General features: G+C 33.6%; 1 protein-coding gene across 2 annotated transcripts in view; it reads right to left on the bottom strand.

The window, feature by feature from the left end:
- POLB (DNA polymerase beta) overlaps positions 1–20,913 on the bottom strand; it is a 29,435-nt gene that overhangs the window by 5,585 nt on the left and 2,937 nt on the right. For both annotated transcript variants that reach the window (XR_013993251.1, XM_081046997.1), the window contains exons 3-12: positions 18,106–18,172; positions 14,904–14,978; positions 14,212–14,270; positions 12,676–12,725; positions 10,753–10,804; positions 9,117–9,171; positions 8,947–9,019; positions 5,426–5,496; positions 4,670–4,756; positions 293–357 (exon numbers count right to left, since the gene is read on the bottom strand). Coding sequence is in view for 1 of the 2 variants with exons in the window: in XM_081046997.1 (XP_080903123.1) it covers positions 293–357; positions 4,670–4,756; positions 5,426–5,496; positions 8,947–9,019; positions 9,117–9,171; positions 10,753–10,804; positions 12,676–12,725; positions 14,212–14,270; positions 14,904–14,978; positions 18,106–18,172 (654 nt within the window). In the remaining variant the exon portion in view is untranslated. The remainder of the gene's footprint in view (positions 1–292; positions 358–4,669; positions 4,757–5,425; positions 5,497–8,946; positions 9,020–9,116; positions 9,172–10,752; positions 10,805–12,675; positions 12,726–14,211; positions 14,271–14,903; positions 14,979–18,105; positions 18,173–20,913) is intronic.

Genomic DNA, 20,913 nt, shown 5'->3' with positions numbered 1-20,913 from the left:
AGAAATGAAAAGCAATATCACTTATTTACAACTAACTTTCCTCAGGCAGGAAACTACTTTTGAGCTGTGGAAGGCATCATGATGAGATGCAAATATAGAGAAAATAAATTAGATTCTGTAGACAGTCATTATTTACATATTTTAAGGCTAAACATCATCTATAGCCAGAACATATGGCACTTCAGAATGAAAAGGGGTTCTAGACATTGATGTTAATTCCAAGATATACGGGAGGAGGGGGAGAGAAAAGAAGGGAAAAGTTAATAGGTCAGCAACGAGTTTTGAGTAATACCTGATATCAATTCTCCTGTGTGGGTATTCCTTTTCATCATTTTTACTGGGAAGCTGGCAAACACCCTAAAATGGATATTTAAAAGAGTGCTTAAAGATGTTTTAAACTTCAGGCTTAATTTTAATCAAATGTTATTAATGTGAAGTTATTTTTGCTTTAATGGAGGCAGTTTTTGAATTCAGAGTATTTTTAACTTAGTGGCTTTTCTATGCACTATATGTTATCACTACCTTCCTATTATACTTCACGGTAATTAAAGAACTATGTCTGAAACAGCAGGCAGGGATTATAGTTATGAGGATTTGGAGTTTGTGTGATTCTAAACACCAACCTAATAAGCAAACTATCAAACATGAAAGATAGAGACCAAGGTAAACAGGAAAAAGCAACTTGGAAATCAGGAAGCAGAAAGCAAATAACAAAACAGCTATCAGTAATATTCTCAAGTAAGAGTAGATGTTCCGTCCATGAAATATGGGCAGAAAAAGAACACTCAGGGAAAAGGTTTAAATCAAATAAAAAATCTGACAGCAGAAGTACAAGAGTTTGAAATTGAGGAAATCTCCCAGAAATTATAAGATAGAGATGAAAGATAAGAAAATTTTAAAAGAAAATTAGAGGATCATTTGTTTGCTTCCTTCTCTATAGGTGAGTTTTCATTACACTTCCACACAGTTTTCAAACAGATATTATCAAGGTCTGTTTTTTGTTTTAACTTTTCCTTTTCCAGAAAAATGGGCAAAAATTCTGGATTAGTCAGCAACGTCTAAATATGTAAAAAGAGCTATAAACATCACCAAATTTCAAAATAAAAGTTTCAAATGCCACATTCTAACAAAAATACACAAGTGACAGGCTTCTGGTCCTAAAAAGTAGTCTCATTGGTACACATGTCACTAAAAGCCATACTTTTTGTTCAACAACATAGAAATCTGAAATTCACAATGGGTATTTTCTTTAGCTGTCCTATGGCTGAAAGATTAATGAAACCAGTTTATTTTCAAAATATGAAACCTACCTTCTTAGGCATTAACAAGTTCCAACTCAACCTTCAAATGGATCAGAGATGACTTCCATCTGGAATTACTATGAGGTATTACCTTGCGGATATGGGTGTTTGGATGCCACAGGCAATGATCTCGCCATTTGTCACATCAGTAATAGGATTTTATTTAATGGCTTTGTTCCTTTCCTCAAGGCAAATTTTATTTCCTGGACTTTTCTGAAGTGTTAATGTTAAAGAATTTCTCTGTATTATTGTAAATTCTTTATTAGATTAGTGGATTAGTTTTGTTTGGCATTTCAATTAGGTAGCTTCATGCTAAGTGTCTGAAATAAAGCCGCTCTCATTTCCTCAGGGTGGTCAAGGTATCTTCTATTGTCCCTTGAATCCTTACTGCAGATATTTCACAGAAAAACATCCAAGGCCAAACTTGCACAAAATGCTAAAATTTGAAGGGTACTCTTCAGACATAAAGCAAACAGGCATCTAAATGCAGAGGAAATTGTTTTTTTCTTCCAAATGCTATTATATTCACAGAAAGAATAGCTCAATTATCCAAAGACCATAATTTTACAAGATTTGGAATAACCCTGGCTTTCCTAAGGTTTGATTACTATTAAAGGAATTTATGTTTTTAAGGTAACTTGAAAAACACACGAATGGTCTTATCTTTAAAACTATTTAAGGTGCCTTATTAGTGCAGTAGGTAGTGCTCAGTCTCATAAAACTATTTAGTCAGTGGTTATAGCAACAAGAGATTTTGAAATCAAGTGGATATGGAATGAGAATGGTTTATTCTACCTTATAAACTGAATTCACTTTGCAGCCAATTTCCTTTCAGAAACTGAGAGATCTTAACTTCTTTGGCTATTTCCGCTAATGTCCATGCACTTAGGGTCATAGCTCCAACTCGTGCCTGGCTACTGTATCTCCAGGTGTGTGCTTAGGCTAAACCCCTTGCCTCAAGTCTTTTCCCCAAGTCTCATCTTCTCAGTGAGGCTGACTCTGAGCATACAATACTATTTAATACTGTCTCCTGCACGCCCATCTCCCCATACTCTGCTCCCCCTTTCTTTTTTAAAAATAGTACTTATTATCTTCACATAACATACTATATAATTGACCTGTTTATTCTGTTTATTGTTAACTATCAGTCCCTTCTCACACTCCGAAAATATAAGTTCTACTTAAATTCACTGATATATCCCAACCTCCTAGAACAATGCCTGGAATGTAGTAGGTGCTTAATACATATTTGCTGAATTGACTAAATACACCTTCTTGTCCTACTGACACTCATTCTCACCATTTTGTTCTTTCACATCATATACAATAATGTCTAAACCTGCCTACGCTTAGCAGTCACTGGGATTTGGCTGCCCATGCACTTCCTAGGTAAGAGTCTTCTCTTTTTCTTGATTGAGTAGCTACTAGGATAACACAATTACACCAGTGTCAGTAATGTTCACACATACTTGGCTACCCACCTTTCCTTTTCGGGTTACACCCAGCCCATCGGCTTGTAATTTTTCCTTGTATTTTTGCTAGCTGGTTACTACAGCCTCTGTTGGTTTTTCCTCTGGATCTCTCTTTGAGCATCAGCAAAAGACTGTTCAGACTGTAAAAAAATGCTTCTGCTATTGCATTGTGTAAACAACTTCCTGGTTGCTAATTCTGACAGCAGTTGGTGCACTTCCCCAGTAGGGAGTCCCAGTGCCTCTCACAGAGATGACGATTGGAGGAGCGTTAGGCCAGAAGGGGTGGCCAGAATTTGCCCAGGCATACAATGACACCCTCTTACTATGAAACAAATATCCAACTTGTCTAGCTCATATTATTTTTAGGATTTTATCTGATTGAATGTTCTTAAATGTAAAATTTATGCACATTCATTTTGAGTGAATTAAAAAAATCAATCTAAATTTAAAAAGGGTGCTCATGGAGCATTTATAAACCCTATTTCAAATAAGATCTCATGTGTATATATACTATAGGCATAGAGAAAGAGCTCAAAATCTGACAGATTCAGGAGAACAGATCATAGATTTAGTTCCCAAAGACTTACTAGAATTTTTATTTTTACCTTCCCCAAAGTAAAACATTGATAAAGTGTGACCAACTTAGGCCATACACTTCCATAGCTCATTAAAATCACCAGGCTGGATTTAAGCACGTGATTTTTTTGCATGATTACATGTATGTAACAAAAAAATTTCCATTTTAACAATTTTTAAGTGTGCAGTTCTGGTATTATGTATACTCACATTGTTGTACAACTATCACCACCATCTATCTCCAGAACTTTTTTCATCTTCCTCAAATGAAATTCTGTACCCATAAACACTAACTCCCCACTTCTCCCTCCCCACAGGCCCTGGCAACCACCATTCTACTTGCTGAATGAGATATGTCAATTATCTCAACCATCTTCTACTTTGAGTTAAAACTGTCAAATTTATTTATTGAGATTTGCTAATTCTAGCATGTCCACTCTTCAAAAGCACAGTCTCTTTCCTTTCAGTCATCTAACTTGTGAAAAGGAGGGGGCACAGAGAAAAGAGATCCAAATGATGTATTTAAGTGAGCAGTAGCATAAAAGAAAGCCTTTATTACCTTAGTCCTAGATTTCTATTTGCCTTCCTGTTGGATTTTACATAGGACTATTTATTAATATGCTTATAATCCATTTGGCATTTGTCTTGAATCTTAATTCCCTAGGATGACAGTTTTGATAGTTCATCACGATGGGTTTCACTTTGAAAATATCTGCAAGTGTCCCCCACTATTAACTCCCCTACTTATCATTCCACATAACATGTTTCTTCCTCTGTGTATTCTATCACATACTTTGATTCCTTTTCTTTCTTTGGTGTTATAATAGATTAATACTCTTCAAATAATTCTAATCTCATTGAAGAATTCTGAGTCAGAGAATATAAAAACACTTGCTAGTTTAGGGAAAAAGTTATATGTCAAAGTCATTATGGATATTTTAAAAATAGAGTATGTCTAGTGATCTATTCCGATGGCAGAGATTATTTACGAGTGGGGAATTTAAAAAAAAAAATTCTTTACTAAAATATTCTGAGATTAGCATCCTGCTAATTCTTCTTCTCTAAGGACTCATGGATATTTAGACTGTAATATTAAGCTACAGTGAGGTCACACACCCAGAACAGTTACTGAACAATCTTTATTTTTTTAATTAAAATTTATTGGGGTGACAATGGCTAGTAAAGTTACATAAGTTTCAAGTGTACAATTCTGTAATACATCATCTATATATCACATTGTGTGCTCACCACCCAGAGTTAGTACCGAACAATCTTTAAGGTTTTTTTTTTTCAGATGTGTTAACTCAAGCGAGTACTTACCATGAATTTTGTTTCACCTTTTGACAGAGTATCTGTAATAAAATGGACCTTTTGTAACTGTTCCACAACACGATGTAACAGCTTTGGCTGTAGAATCATAATTAGGGAATAAGAAAAAGAACAATTACTCTGTTATGGCAAGAAAACATTTTTAACATGAGTTTTCTGATTATCTGTAGAGAAATGCCTAGTGATGTCCTATGTTCTGAGTAGGTACATATTTCTTCTAACAGAAAATTCAACTTATCAAATGAAACTTATTTTTAGATACCACTGTCTTTCGCCAATATCATGATACACCCAAAAAAAACCCATCATTTGAGTTTATCTGTTTCATTAAATCAAAAAGTTAACTGCTTCATTTTTAAAAGGTATATATTACAAAATCAAAAACGTTTACCTTTGTGAGGTAGTTTTATAATATAGTATTTTTAATAGAAAATATTCCTTCAATGAAAACCTAAATATCATACTAAATATCTAAAATATCTATGATAGACAATAATTCTGGAAATGTTTTACTAAATTTCATTTCTTTCAAATGTTAGACTGTCCTCCCAATTCCATGTGGGAAAACATGTGTTCCTTTCAACAACTTATTTTGCCTTTCACAGAATTCAATCAGTATGAAACATTTCAATTGACTTTTCATAAAGATTAAAAAAACACTTATCCTGAAAATAACAAACTATAATTTAGAAAATGATACTCACTGCTATGTAAGACTGATTCCATTGATTATAAATTCTGAGGTACCTGTTTGGTTGACTCAGAGGTAAAGCTTGGATGCGTCAGGAGAACGTCCATGTCACCACTGGACTCTGCCCCTATGACAACAAAGAAGATGTATGGAATTCTTCAGGTAAATTTGTCTATTGGGCAAACACAGAACCAAGGTGATGACACACATAGAAGAGCCTTACTTCTTACAGCCTAACTTTCTATTTCACTGTGCTTCATATTTATAATTAGTTAAAAGATTTCAATTTTCAGTCCAACTATTCAGGTAAATTGATGAAAACAGCAGAATCCGGTATAAAAACAGTAATTGGAATTAGAAATTGCACACAATTGGTTAATTTAATGTATTAAAAATGCAGCTAAGTATTTGTTAATGAGTAAAAGCATTTAAAAATAGCTTTAAAATACATCTATAAATATTACATATCTAAAAATATCAAATTAGACAATATGCTGTGTATAAAGTTTAATCAGAAAATATTTCAATTCTTATGATTGAACTTATTTAATGAATATTGGTAAAAATTACTATTATGGTATCACGGATAAGAACACAGCACCTTATAATGACTTAGGCTTTCATTTTGATCTCCACTCTAAAACCATCTAACTTCAGGCAAATTAGATAGTTAATTAAACCTTTCTTTTACTATAACACCATGAAATTTTGTCTCTATTTACATGGATTTTTTTTCTACGTTAAATGCCTTTTTTTTTCAGTATTGTAAATGAAGAGTATATTCCTCTAGACCTCCATTTCCTTGTGTGCAAACTACTAAAAACTACTTTGTAGGCCATTGTGCAAGTAAGAACATATGTAAAAGCATCTGGAATAGTACCTGGCACACAGCTGGCATCAAATAATTCTGTTTATTGCCTCTCTTTTCATTTTTGTAAGTATAATATATAAAAAATATACTGTTGGTCACTGAAGATCCTGCAGTGTCTCTGGATCATGATCAATACATCAATAATCTTTAACCAGATACTTAAACATAAAGAAGACTAGATTGAATTTGTGCTGATCCCAGGACATTCATGGAAATTATTTTAACAAAAAAAATTTATTGTCTTTTCTTCTCATTTCTTTCTCCTAAAAGCTGAGTGTCTTCCACCATCTACCTACCACCAGAAATGTATTACTCTATCTATTTAAAAAACAAAAACAAACTATTTGAGCAAAAAGTAAACAAGAAACAATCCGAGGGGCCATTAATCGAGGATTAGATAAACTATGGCGCATCCACGTGATCGAATGTTATGCAGCTATAAAAAATAAGGAGCTTTCTATATACTGATGTGGAAAGATCTCCAGGATGTATTTTTCATGAAAAACGTAAGGTACACAGTACTGTGTATGTATTATATTAGGTTGGTGCAAAAGTAATTGCGGTTTTTGCAATTATTTTTAACTTTTTAAGCTGCAATTACTTTTGCACCAACCTAATATTACCTTTGTGAAAGAGAAGAAAGAAGGAAACCAAGAATGTACATTCACATTTACATGCAGAAACATGGAAAGAAAACATAAGAAAGTAGTTATTAATGAGACAGTAAGGAGGGAGGGAAGAGAGTCAACAGGTACAGGGTAGAAGAGAGCCTTCTCCCTGTATATCATTTTTATATGAAAGCATGTAACCATATAACCTACTCAATAATAAAAGTAAAAATAAAATAAAAATATAGAAATCCAGAAAGGTTGTCATATCCAGAAAGGTTGTCATATTCATGCATGTGGCTTGCTGTACATGACGGTCTATATTTTGAAAATATAGATTCAAAGGCCCCACCCAAGGAGATTCTTATTTAGTAGGTTTGTAGCAGGGTACAGCAATGTGTATATATTATTTAAACTTCCTAGGTATATCTGGTGCACAGACAGACTTGAACAACAGGTTAATTTTAGTCCTCTCATTTTGCAAATGGAAAATAGGATGCGGAGAGACAAACTTAAATTAAAATCATATAGTGATAATAGCTATTAAGGAAATACAAATCAAAACCACAATGAGATACCACCTTACATCTGTTAGAATGGCTATTATCAACAAGCCAAGTAATCATAAGTGTTGGAGAGCCTGTGGAGAAAAAGTACCTTCATACACTGCTGATGGGAATGTAAAATGGTATAATACCTATGGAAAACAGTACGAAAGCTCCTCAAAAAATTAAGAACAGAATTACCATATGACCCCGGTATCTACCTCAAAAAATCTGAAAATATTTATCCCTAAAGATAAATGCACATCTATATTCACCGTAGCATCATTCACAGTGGCTAAGAGAGGGAAACAACAAATGTGTCCTTGGACAGATGACTAGATAAAGAAGATCTGGTACATATATACAATGGAATATTACTCAGCTATAAGAAAAGATGAAATACTGCCATTTAGAACAACATGGATGGATCTTGAGATTATCATGCTAAGCAAAATAAGTCAGACAGAAAAAGTCGAGAACCATATGCCTTCACTCATTATGTGGTATATAAAACTGAAAGCAACAAACAAGACAAACAAAGAAACAAAAACTCATAGATACAGACAATAGTTCAGTGGTTACCAGAAGGTAAAGGTCGGGAGGGGGCTGGTAGAAGACAGTAAAGGGGGTCAAATATATGGTGATGGAAGAACTGACTCTTGGTGGTGAACACACAGTGCAATATATAGATGATGTATTATAGAAATAATGAAACCTATATAATTTTACTAATCAAAGTCACTCCAATAAATTTAATAAAGATTAAAAAATCATATAGTGATAGATTGGCCTGAGAACCCAGGTCTTTTGGCCCTATCCAATGTTCTTTCTACTTATCAGCAGTTATGGATTTAGTTCTTTCCTCTCCTCAACTCTAGACTCTTACAGCAGCTACCGAGATAATTTCTGGTAGCCCATCACCTACTTCCTAAGCAAAACTCCAGAGGTGGCCAGAGATGCAGTCAGATATCTATTCTAAAATTTTTAAATAAAGTTTTTCTATTCCAATTTTTTTGTTTGTTTCTTTTCTATTCCAATTTTTAAAACTAATATTTTTAAAGTTATATTACCCTTCCAAAATTTTGAGCCAGTAAGGGACTATGATTATGTGATTCTCACTTTGCTCATATTCACATAGTAAATGGAGAGCCACAGAACCTGGTTGTTATGAGAATTGGTTTTGAACTGGTGCTTCTGAGATATTATTCTTAGATCCATAATATAAAACTGAGAAAATACAAAAACTAAAACAAACAAAAAAAACTACCCACAGCTTCACTAGCATCTAACCATTAGTATTTTAACATGCCTAAAATTATTTTATAAATTTTTATTAAAATTAGCCATTATCATTCTGTAATAAATTCAGTATGAATTTCCTCAAATTTTCCATACATGTCTCCATCTATATACAAATAAATCTAGCTAAAACTACTGGATCTTAATAAATCTATAAGTAATACAAATTATATCTTTTTAATCCATGTTTTTCATATATATTAGGCAATTTTAACATCAAGATATGAAAAACCTAAGATTAGTAAGTATGTTACCTCGTCTGAAACTGCCACAGACTGTGGCAATGTACTCAGAATCCACTTTTTCAACTTCATTTAGTACGATATCCTAATAGAAGAAAAATTAAGTCATTATTCTAAAAATGGCTCTTCACCAAGTGAAAGTCTCAATTCTAATTAAAGAATACAATTAAGCACACTCTTACTTGCATTTGTAACATCTCTTCACGAGGAATTCTTTTCTCAAAGTCCTCAAAATATCTATAAAGACAGAATAAATAGACAAAGATTTTTGTGACATTCAAATCTTCTTAAAAATTAAATTGCCTATCATATCAAGTGTCCTTGCACTAGACATTCAAAAATCAAGATTAAAATTTATTAAGAAGACAACAGTAAAATGGGGTGGGGGTGGGAGGTTTATTTTTAACTTGGATCAAAATCCTAAAGTGTCATCTTTTGTGATAATCCAGAGACTCCATTAAACTTATTTATAAACTTCACATTCATATACCAAGAGTAAATAAATATATTTAAGCTAGTATCTTTCCAAATTAGACTGCTTCCTATTGGCAAGTCAAGGGGTTACAGTTTATTGTTCTTAAATCTTGCAAAATTATCGTATTTTAAAATATTATCCTAGTAGCATCCTACATGGATGAATACAGACAACATTATGCTAAGTGAAAGAAGCCACTCACAAAAGACCGCCTATTGTATAATTTAATTTATATGAAATGTCCAGAATACACAAATCTGTAGACACAGAAAGTAGATTAGTGGTTGCCAGCAGCTGGGGGGTAGGGGTGGAGTGAAATGAGGAGTGATTGCCAATGGGTATGGGCTCTTTTTGGGATAACAGAAATATTCTAAAATTGACTGTAGTGATCGTTGTACAACTCTGTGAATATACTAAAGCCACTGAATTGTATACTTTAAACGGGTGAATTTTATCGTGGTATATGACTTCTACTTCAATAACATTGTTATAAAAATATTATCTCAGTATGAAATAACATCTGAGAATAAAGCACCTGTCAAAACCAACACAACAACCAAGTTCTCACAACAACCAAGATCTTCAGAAGATTTCTATTTACTATATAAAGGCAAAGAAAGTGAGAACTATACTATCCTGGTCTCTTACTGGCTCAAAGTTTTGGAAAGGCAGTATAAGTTTAAAAATATTATGGTAAGGTATCAACAGGACTGAATCACCAACAAGACTATGTAAGACTAGAGGAGATATATGCTTACACATGTACATAGCTTATGCACTACATATTTTAAATAATCGATTAGAAAGGGGGTTCCAGATTATTTTGGCATACAAAATAATAGCTGATGCTGATATACAACATGCCTACTAGCTATTCCTTTCCTGTTATTTAGGTGTTTGAAGTTTTCTTCTTTCTTTTCTTTTTATTTAAATTTAGTGTTTCATGTTCATGTCCTACTTTCTTAGGTAGACTCTAAACTTCTTAAGGGCTACACTGAGCCTGTTTCCATCCTTACTCCATACCCAGGACAGCACTTTGTACAATGTAAGCATAAAATCAACACCCGCTGACTGACTGATGCACTCAGGCTATGTGTTTTCAGAGGAAGTTTCCTCCTAAAGTCAAGAGAATGAGGGAAATACTGACAAAAGCAAACCAACTGGAAGGCAATAACAAAACCTATAAATATAAGCAGATTCTTTATAGGAGTCTACAACAAATCTTAGCATTTCTGAATAGAAAACAAAAGGGTTGTGTTCAGCTAACTTTTATTATGATGTATGGAAAAAATGGCTATAAAACTTTTACATCTCAAGTTTCAAAAGAAAATTTGCTATCTTACTTCAGTCCAATTCGCTGATGATGGTTCAATTTATCTTCATTTTTTCTGAGATCTGTATAGAAGATTAAAAAAATTAAAGTGCTAATTTAAACATTTCTGGAAAAAATGCTAAATTCAGTGATCCCTTTTACAAAGAACTACCTGGAAAATATACTGAAATGACTTTGAAAAGACAATGAAAAAAAATTTCAGATATTAAGAATTAGATAAAAGTGACTCTTCAAATCAATGTAGTAAAACCTAGCAGTTATTTCATGATCATTTTGTTTGCTGAATCAAAATTTCAATTATAGTTATATGGAATAGTAAACATACCAAGATCATAACAAATTTCACTGACTATAGGAAAATGCAGCCTTATAAAAATCTATATTGCTTAATTTATGGTTAATAGCAGCAGTAGTAACCACAGCTTCTGAATGTATTATAAGTAAGTTCATTCATATTGTTCATTTGTTCATTCAATCCTTCATTCAGTTAGTATTTATTGAGTACCGATTTGCACAGGCACTGCTAAAAATACTATTGAAAGGAGAGGTACTCTCCTCATTTTTTAATTTAAAAAGCTGTCATATCATAACATCATATCTTAAACCTAAAAGTGACTTAGTTCCATTTGGATGTTGCTCTTTTATTGGGCATGAGTACAGGAGTAAGCCTTGTTAAAGAAACAGCAAGGTAGCGTGCTTCAAAAGCAATTCCTATAATCATCCTTATAAATTCTCTCTGGAAATATAAAATGGAGAAAAATAAGCAACTTTATTACACATGGAGCACTTAATATTTCTCATAGTTGTGTGTACACAGAAAACACTAAAGTACATGACTAAAAATGAAACAGGAATATTGAATTTGTTATATATACTCGTAGATATATCAAGTTATTATATATCTGTGAACCGTGAAATAATGTGATCCTTGACACTCCCAAGGATGTGACTGAATACTTTTGAGAAACAAAGTTTTGACCCTTTTATTCAATATTTCACTCAGATAAACTATATATGCCACAAGCAGAAAAGCACAAACTCTAAGACGTGGTAGAGTTCATTCTCTAGCCACGTGGCTCACACATATTCTTAGTAATTACTAATTAATCATGCCTCTTAAGAGTCACCTACTATTTTTCAGTACTTACTAGGAACCAAGCACTCTACTAAATGCGTTACATACATTACTTCATTAAATCGTATGAAGCAGAAATTATGATACCATTTTATAGATGAGAAGTGAAACGCCACAGTCATTCATTCTAATAAAGTGGTGGAGACTGGATTTAAATCCAGGTCAGTCTCTAAAACATGTCCATCTAACCATTTGGGTTGCTTGTAAGTAGCTGAAACCACAAATATTAAACCCCAAATGCCACAGATGTACTACTATAAGGAATCCATCTATATATATATAATATACCCTTGAAACATATGAAGAAATAAATTATATTTAAAGGATTGTTATGTTAAGTTTAAGAAAAGTGTTTCATAATTACTTAGGGTCTATTTTTATCACTTCTTTGAAAGCAAAAATTCACTTAATAAGCATTACAAACCTCTTAAGCATCTTTCTCAATATACATGACTTGGCTTTTAAGATGAATGTGTAGGGCTTTGTTGTTTAAAATTTTATTAAAGAAACAAAGGCAATTTAAATCATCTAAAAATCCACAAATGAAATCATTGCCTTAAAACTGAAGAGCCACTTCTTACTCTTCATTTTCTTCTGAGTTATAAACATAAATATATTTAAGATGGGACTATAAACTACTCTTTATATCTATTGTTTACTGTAGAGTTAAAAAGAAATCTTATCATTTGTATGTACTAATTGAGACAGGGTTTTTCAAGTTCTAGTTTGTTAGAGCCTAAATGGTTCTTCAGGCCCATATTTAATCTGGAATAATATTGACCCGTTATACATACTCACCTTCTAATGTTTTAATTCCTTCATCTACAAACTTCCTTGCAGCAGATGGACTACAAAGAAAGAAAAGCATTATCTCAATATCAAATGAAACTTGGGATCCTTGTAACAAATAACCAATTATGCCTTCTCTTTTCAAACACAGAGTTACTATTGAGCTAAACAAGACCTGCTAAAACGTTGCATGGTTACTTTGGTAATGTTTCATTTCATTCAAAGAGAAGAATTCTTGAAGCTTCAATCTAGAAAGACTACCATGAACTTGGGCATGAAAAAGATGTCTAAATAGCTAGGTGTCAATAGTGCCCACGTAATTTATTCATAAAACAAACATACAGGCACTTGAAAACTGTTCATTCAGTGAAATTTTTTGAAGGCTTATTATATGCCAGATACTCTTGTAGGTGCTGAAAATACAGCAGGAATAAGACAAATAAGGACCCTGGTCTTACTTACATTCTAGTGCTAGAGAGAGATAATATATATATTAATATAATATATATATATGTGTATAAGCAAACAAGAAAATTTTAATTTATCAGGTAGATGAATTAAAATAGGGTTACATGACAGAGTAGCTAGGTCCTACTTTAGACTGGATGGTGAGGGAAGATCTCTGAGATGATATTTAAACTGAGATTGGCATGACAGTCTTTGTACGGAATCTGCGTGGTACAAAAACTGATATGTATGTCAAGAAGCAATGTGGCATAGAAGAAATAGAACTAAAATGGGAGTTAAAAGACATGGGTTCTAATTCCGACTCTGCCATAGTTATCTCACTTTCTGTATTTAGTTTTCTAGCCTGGAAAAAGAGGATAATATAACAGATACTCTTTAAAACAACTTCTAACTGACATCTTATAATGGTCTTGGGTCCCCAAGGAGTCAAGCTCATTATCAATGTACTAGGTTTAAAAATTTAAACTATTTTAGAGAAACTTTCATCAAAATGTTGCCTAAATTTGAAAGACTGTCATATACCTATAAAAAAATAAGAAGCCTCATTCCATGAAAATTAGAGTTAGGTAAAGCATTACAGCCTTAATATTTCAGTTCAAAGAAGTCCTCTTTCATGCTAGTTCAAATTTTTTTTTTTAGTTCAAATTTTAAGATAAAGATTCTTTCATTAAAAAATGCTTGAGTGCTTGTTTCAAATTCATAAGGTAATATGCTAGGTGCTATGGAAAAAGGCTTAACAATTTAAGATAAATATCACGCTGAGAGCAGCAAAAAAGGCGTAATATGGAGGGAATGATAAAATGTATACAGAGCAAGTGTTAGTGGAGTTTAGAGGAAGGAGAGATTATTTCTGACTGGGGAAATCAAAAGTGGTTTCATGCCTTGGATGGGGCTTTTACAGCAGAGGTAACATCTGGAGAACCAGCCTCAGACATGTAAGCTATGCAAGCTGCATGGACAAAGGCACAGACGTGGAAAGGAACGGGTTTTGAAGGGAAATAGCATACACTTTCGTTTGGCTGACGTAAATAATGAAACCAACACTACTATTGTGTCTGCTTGAAAAATAGTTCTTACCCAATGCCAGTAACTCGAGTTAGGAAATTGATGGATGAACTCGTATCATCCTGCCGTATCTTGAATGAAATAAAAAAGCATAACAATAATTTAGGAATGCTTTGAGGACTCAAATGATCTTATTGGAAATACACTAGTCTGCCAAGAGACTGCAAGAGCCATTACATTTGCCTGGATAACCCATACAGAAGTATTCATATACAACCTAAGTGGTTATATTATAGGTAAATAGCAGAACAACTGAAGATATCTCATCTCTAATTTATCCAAAACTTTAAAAAGACTTATTCATAAAAGACCAGAAATGATATACTGATGATATACTATCATCAGAGTGCAACAGAAACGTAAAAATGCTTCGGAGAGTTTAAGCATAGAAATTCTAAAAGATAACATCTTTAAATCAAAGTTTATAATCTCCTTTCTGAATGGTACTGAAAATAAAGAGCTAATTCTTTCATATATGCTAACAGTCTCTTAAATGCCACATAAAATAAGTGAACATTTTATAGAAATAATATTCACATTTAATTAATATTTTATTTTTTAAAATGGACTTAAAGCTGTAAACTCCCTTCCTCTCTTTTCCGAGTCTCATTAGAGTGACACTAGTCACCTTGCAATGGTGCTCTATAATAGTCGCCCTAAAGGTAGATACTATTATCAAATAAGCAAACAAGTTACAATTTTACCTTTTCCAGTTTACGCAATTTTCCAGTTGCTAAAAACTCATCAATCTTTTCAGCAATTTTTGTTCCTACTCCAGGCTATACAGAAAATTAAAAATATAAAAGTCACATAAATATAATTCTTACCGAATCACTAAAAAGTACAAAATGAGAAATGAAAAACAAATGATTGCTACATAACCAGTTTTGAAACACAGGACACAGAAAATTGAGCCCCAGGAAACATATATTCTCCCAAAGATAAAATACCTAAATGATTGACAAAGGAGAAGCCCTAATAGAACTATTCTAAATGACTCTTGCATTTTTAAAATTAACTTTGGTTGTAGAAAAATCAGAAAATATAGAGTTGCATAAAGAAAAATATTTTTAAAATCACTTGTTAATTTCATCACTCCGAAAATTAAACTATAACCTATCACCACTTATAGCTGCTATATATTGACTTATATTCTGCTTATCTATAAAAGCAGAGTTACCATATATGTAGATACATACTTTTTCTTACAAAAACAGAATCATACTGTTTTGTAAAGTGTTTTTTTCAACTTAAAAATACATCATGAACAAATTTCCATGTCTACAAATAAATACAATTACAATTACTTTAATGGGTGCATAGTATATCATTGTATAAATACCATAATTTACTTAATAAATACCCTACAGGTGAACATTTAGATGGTTTCCGATTTTTGATATTATAACAATGCTGTCATGAACTTCCTCTAGAACAGAGATTCTCAAGCTTTTGCATACATCAGCATCAGCTGGGGAATATGTTAAAACATGGAATGCCAAATGCTACCTTAGAATTTCTGACCAAACAGACTGCACGTCTAACAAGCTCCTAGATGATGCTGATGCTGCTGGTCTGGGTACCACACCTGAAGAACCACTGCTCTAGAACTGCACTGTCCAAAATGGCAGCCCCCAGCCACGTGACAATTTAAGTTTACATTAATTAAAATAAAAATTTCATTTCCTCAGTCATATTAGCTACATTCAAGAGCTTAACAGCCAAATGTGGCTCATGGTTACTATATTGGACAGCACTGCTCTAGAATATAAGCTCTGAGAGAGCAGTGATACTGTCTTTTCAATTTTAGTCCTAGCACCTGTATGAATACCTGGCATATAGGTGCTCAAAAGTTATGAACTAATGAATCCTTGCATACATAGAGCTCTACTGGTTTTCTTAGGATGAATTCCTCAAAGTGGAATTGCCGAGACAAAGGATATGTACATTTTCCAGCATTCTGCCACATCATCCTTCAGAGAGGCTGTAGATAACTAACACTTTGATCAGCAATAAATGAGTGTCCTGTTTTTCCACATCTTTATCCATATGGCATATTATACTTGATAGTTTAATAGGCACTATATGGCATCTTGTTTTAATTTGCAATTCTGATTTTTAGCGGTTGAACTTTTTCAAACTTATAAATGTTCAACATGCATAACAACACATGTGCCAATTATTTCCTACTCTCTCTTAGCCCTAAATTCACTATTCTATATTCTTTTTGGTTTCTTTGTTTGCTCTTTTTTTGTTTGTTTTTTTTTCCTTTTTTCACTCTTCTATATCCTTGATTTATTTAATATTTAATAAGTGATCCAAGACTAATGAATGCATATTCAAGTTTTGAAAATAGCAAACACCAGATAGAAATGAGTAAGATTTAGAAAGCAGAATAGATTTGAAAAGTGAAACTGCTTAGGTTTCTCATTTCCTATGTCAGAAGATACATACTGACCTAAAGCAATTTAGGCCAGGCTATTTTCTATACTTAATATTAAAGAATAAAAAGCAAAATATACATTGTAGAAATTTCAGATTTCTAGAATTATTGACAAGTACTCATATACACCAGAAAAATAGGTGTGTTTTAAGACAATAGTGAAAAGGACTAATGAGATTTTCATATTAAGTCCAGTCTTATGCAAAAGGAATTTGGGTACTTTTGTGTTCTTTCTGGGATATACCAGAAACTCAGATTTGGGAGGAAGTGCATCAGAGCTTGACAGAAGTTTGCCTCCAATAAATGAGTAGGCTATTTGCAATCAACATAAAAAAGGAAATTCAATGGTGAGAAAAGGGGAACAGAATGGAAGCAGAAGTGGCTCCTGAGGTAAACAATAGGTCAGTTCACCAATAGAGATATTCAGAATTAAAGTCTAATGCATTTATCACTTGCTTGGCTAGTCTATTTGGGGAGGATATACTGATGTTGAGAACTGTTTATGGCATAAAGGATTTAAAACCTATACACCAGAGCATGATTCATATTGAGTAATAAATTCAAGACGAAGATGTGGTACACGACTAACGTGGATAATCTGTCACTCAATCTCAAGTACAAGATTTATGATAATGTTCAGACTCTGAAAGATGAAAATATGAAAAGTTACAGTTTACTCTCTGAAGGATCTCATGAGAATATTAAGAACAATCAAATATTAATACCTAAATTCTAGAGGACTTTTGTGTAAACACAAATGGGTAAACAACAGAAAAAGGTGATAACTAGATGGATCAGACTAATCAAAAGCCATGTCAGTTTGACATCTTTAAGAAAACATGAATAAGATGGGGTCTTTATGTTTAAGGAACTTAAGAGGCATTAGTGAGATTCAGATGAGAGAGAATAATCTAATTATGAATAGGTAAACTTTCCCAGGATATTCTTAGCAATATTATTACGAATTACCAAGAGATGTGACCCTCTAGAAATTGTGACACTACTGGTATACAGGGCTTTATGGAAATGATAGAAGATAGGGCTAAATCCCATAATATACAAATGGGTATAATCATGTGCTTATTAGTAGGTAAGATCTCTTTGGGAACACTAACTCACATAAATTCCTGTACCTGGGGATCAGAAAAAGGTAGGTAGGGTCCAGACATGCTAGTACCACTCTGTCACCATACTCTCTTCAGAACTATACTCAAGCTGAAAATGAGAGTGAGTACATGTATACATGGAGAAAGGAGAGAACAAAAATTATAATTATATATATTTAAGTTTTTTGAATCTACCTCCTCCCACAATCAAAACACTTTGAGCTTGAAATAAATATTATTCCAAGAAATCTGCTTGTGTGGGTCAAGGCAGATTCAGGGAGGTCAATTTAATTTTGTGGGAGTCCACCAAATTTGTACACGTGTGAAATCTTTGATCAACCTCCTCATTAAACTTACCAATTTCTTAGCTTCTGCTCCACTCTTTATTTTATGTGGGTACTTTGCTATCACAGATGCTGCTTTTCTACAAGAAGAAAGAAAAAAGGAAAACCAATTAGAAATCCAGCGAAGTATTAATTTTTCTTAAACCGTACACATAAAAAAGCAAATATGCCACTTAAACTTTTACCAAGATAATTTTCCATATTCATGTAAAACATAAAAAAAAAAAAACTCAGATGAGCTGACAGACCACCTACCTCTCTAATTTTTAGAAGTACATCTTGAAAATCCTCACATTTGAGGATAATATGATTTTTAAAAAAAGATTTTATTTGGGAAGGGGAACAGGACTTTATTGGGGAACAGTGTGTACTTCCAGGACTTTTCTCCAAGTCAAGTTGTTGTCCTTTCACTCTTAATTGTGGAGGGTGCAGCTCAGTTCCAGGTCCAGTTGCCAGTTGCTAGTTACAGGGGGCGCAACCCACCATCCCTTGCGGGAGTCGAACCAGCAACCTTGTGGTTGAGAGGACGCGCTCCAACCAACTGAGCCATCTGGGAGCTCAGCGGCAGCTCAGCTCAAGGCGCCCTGTTCAATCTTTAGTTGCAGGGGGCGGACTCTACCATCCCTTGTGGGACTTGAGGAATTGAACTGGCAACCTTGTGGTTGAGAACTCACTGGCCCACCGGCAGCCTTCGGAGTTAGGAGCCCAGAGCTCTAACCGCCGGAGCCACCGGGCTGGCCCCGATAATATTTTAACCGTATATGTAAAACCAGGAAGATAGGAAACCAGTTTCCTTTCCTTTCTGGGATTAAGTGGAAAAGTATCATTGGGCCTTCTTTTTAATAGCTAGTTTTTAGAAATTATCCATAACTCTCTTTCCTAAAAATGTGCTATTTAGTAGTATTCAAACTACTACCGTGTTTCCCCCAAAATAAGACCTAGCCAGACAATCAATTCTAATGCGTCTTTTGGAGCAAAAATAATATAAGACCCAGTCCTATTTTACTATAAGACCGGGTACAACATAATATAACATAACATAATATAATACCCGGTCTTATATTACATAAGTGAATATTGAATATTAATTTTTGCTCCAAAAGATGCATTAGAGATGATTGTCCGGGTAGGTCTTATTTTCAGGGAAACACAGTAGACATCCATTTGGCTTACGGATGGCTTTTTTTTTTTTTTTTTTTTTTTAGAATTTATCTTTTTTTAGCAGTTTAGTCAAGTGCTTTACAGCTATTACAACTAAGGAACAGTATGGAAGGCTATTTTTAAATTCATTGTTTAAAACTGCATTCCTCTATGTCCTTATTTCCAGTTCTTTTTTTTTCATTGCTCCTATTTCAGTTCCACATCAGGCAGTGACTTGAAATTCTTGCCCATCTCCATATATATTTGGCTCAGGAATCTGGTGACAAATTAGGTACACCCCGGGAGCTGACTGATGGTATCCTGTCTAATTTGAATACTAAATATAGTTTAGCATTAATGCTGATAAAAAGCCATACTACATCTGAGTCAAAAGCATAAATATTGGATAATCTTTGGAGTCTTGGTTTTTCATTTTATTCTAGCACATATAAACCTTTAGACTTGGATTTCAACTCCTCTTTTAGCACAATACTGATGATGAGTCTGGAAAGGCAGGTTGAGGTCAGTTTGTGGAGGGAATTGTTTCAGTAAAGGCAAGTCGTTCTAGATAATTGGCACAATGGGGCGAAGCCTGAAAGGGAAGACTTAGATCATGAAAAGCCTTTTGTATGTCACAATACATTTGGGCTTTATCAAGGTAAAGAGGAAATATTTAATTATTTGATATGGAAGAATAACAAGATCACATAACTATTTTGAAAATAATAGTTTGGCCACAATCAAGAGAAATGTATATAGAGGAAGGAAGGAGCATGCAGGGTGTTACCTGCTTTTCCAAACTTATTTCCCACTCAGACCATATCCCTTAAGCAAATTGAACTAATGACTTCCTAGAAAATGTTATACCCCTTCAGGTCTCAATGCCTTGGAATATTTTGTTTCCTTTCTCTAAATTGTTCTTCCCCTCACTTATCTCTGGTGTGCTCCTTCAAAACTAAAACCTGTCTGAAGCCTGCTCTGACTCAAATTATAGGGTTGAATAGCTCTCTGATTTCTAGATACTAAAATGTGTGGATCATAGTATAATTAGATTACATAAGAAGTCACAGGAGGTTAAAAAAAAAAAAGTAGGGCGTGTAATCATGTTTGAATTATGCTGAGTGGAAAAAGACAAAGGGAGTTTAGTTTTGAAAAGGTAGAGATAAAGGGAATATAGGCCTAAAAATCTGGAGAAAAGCCCAGTGAGATACAGATTTAGAGTCATTAACACACCAGTATATAAAGCCACCATGAATGGTAAGATTGCCAGGGAAAGTATGAAAGTGAGACAAGAGGGCTAAGGTTGGACCTCTGGGAAATATCAACATGAAAAGGTAAGAAAAGAAAAAAGAGGAGAAAGAACAGAAGGTTGTGCCATCACAGAAGTCAAGGGTAAGACTTGAATGGAATGAGCTCATAGTGAATGTCATGAGAGTCCAATAAGATGAGATGTAGGTGAGAGCATTTTCAGAGGAATAGTAAGATATAAATTATACTGCAATGAGATAAGGCATGACTAGGGATGAGGAAGTCCAGGAAAGGAACAGATTATTTAAGAGAGTTAACTGTAAAGTGGAAGAAAGAAATGAGGTACTAGCTAGAGGAAAGTTAAGAAGATTGCTTTGTTTTTGCTTTTAAGAGCTGAAGGATTTGGACATGTTTAATAAGCTAAGGATCAGAG

The sequence above is a fragment of the Rhinolophus hipposideros genome (genome assembly GCF_964194185.1).
Source record: "Rhinolophus hipposideros genome assembly, chromosome: 4".
NCBI lineage: Eukaryota > Metazoa > Chordata > Mammalia > Chiroptera > Rhinolophidae > Rhinolophus > Rhinolophus hipposideros.
The sequence above is the reverse complement of the archived record's forward strand: the minus strand, read 5'-3'. Positions and strand labels throughout refer to the sequence as shown.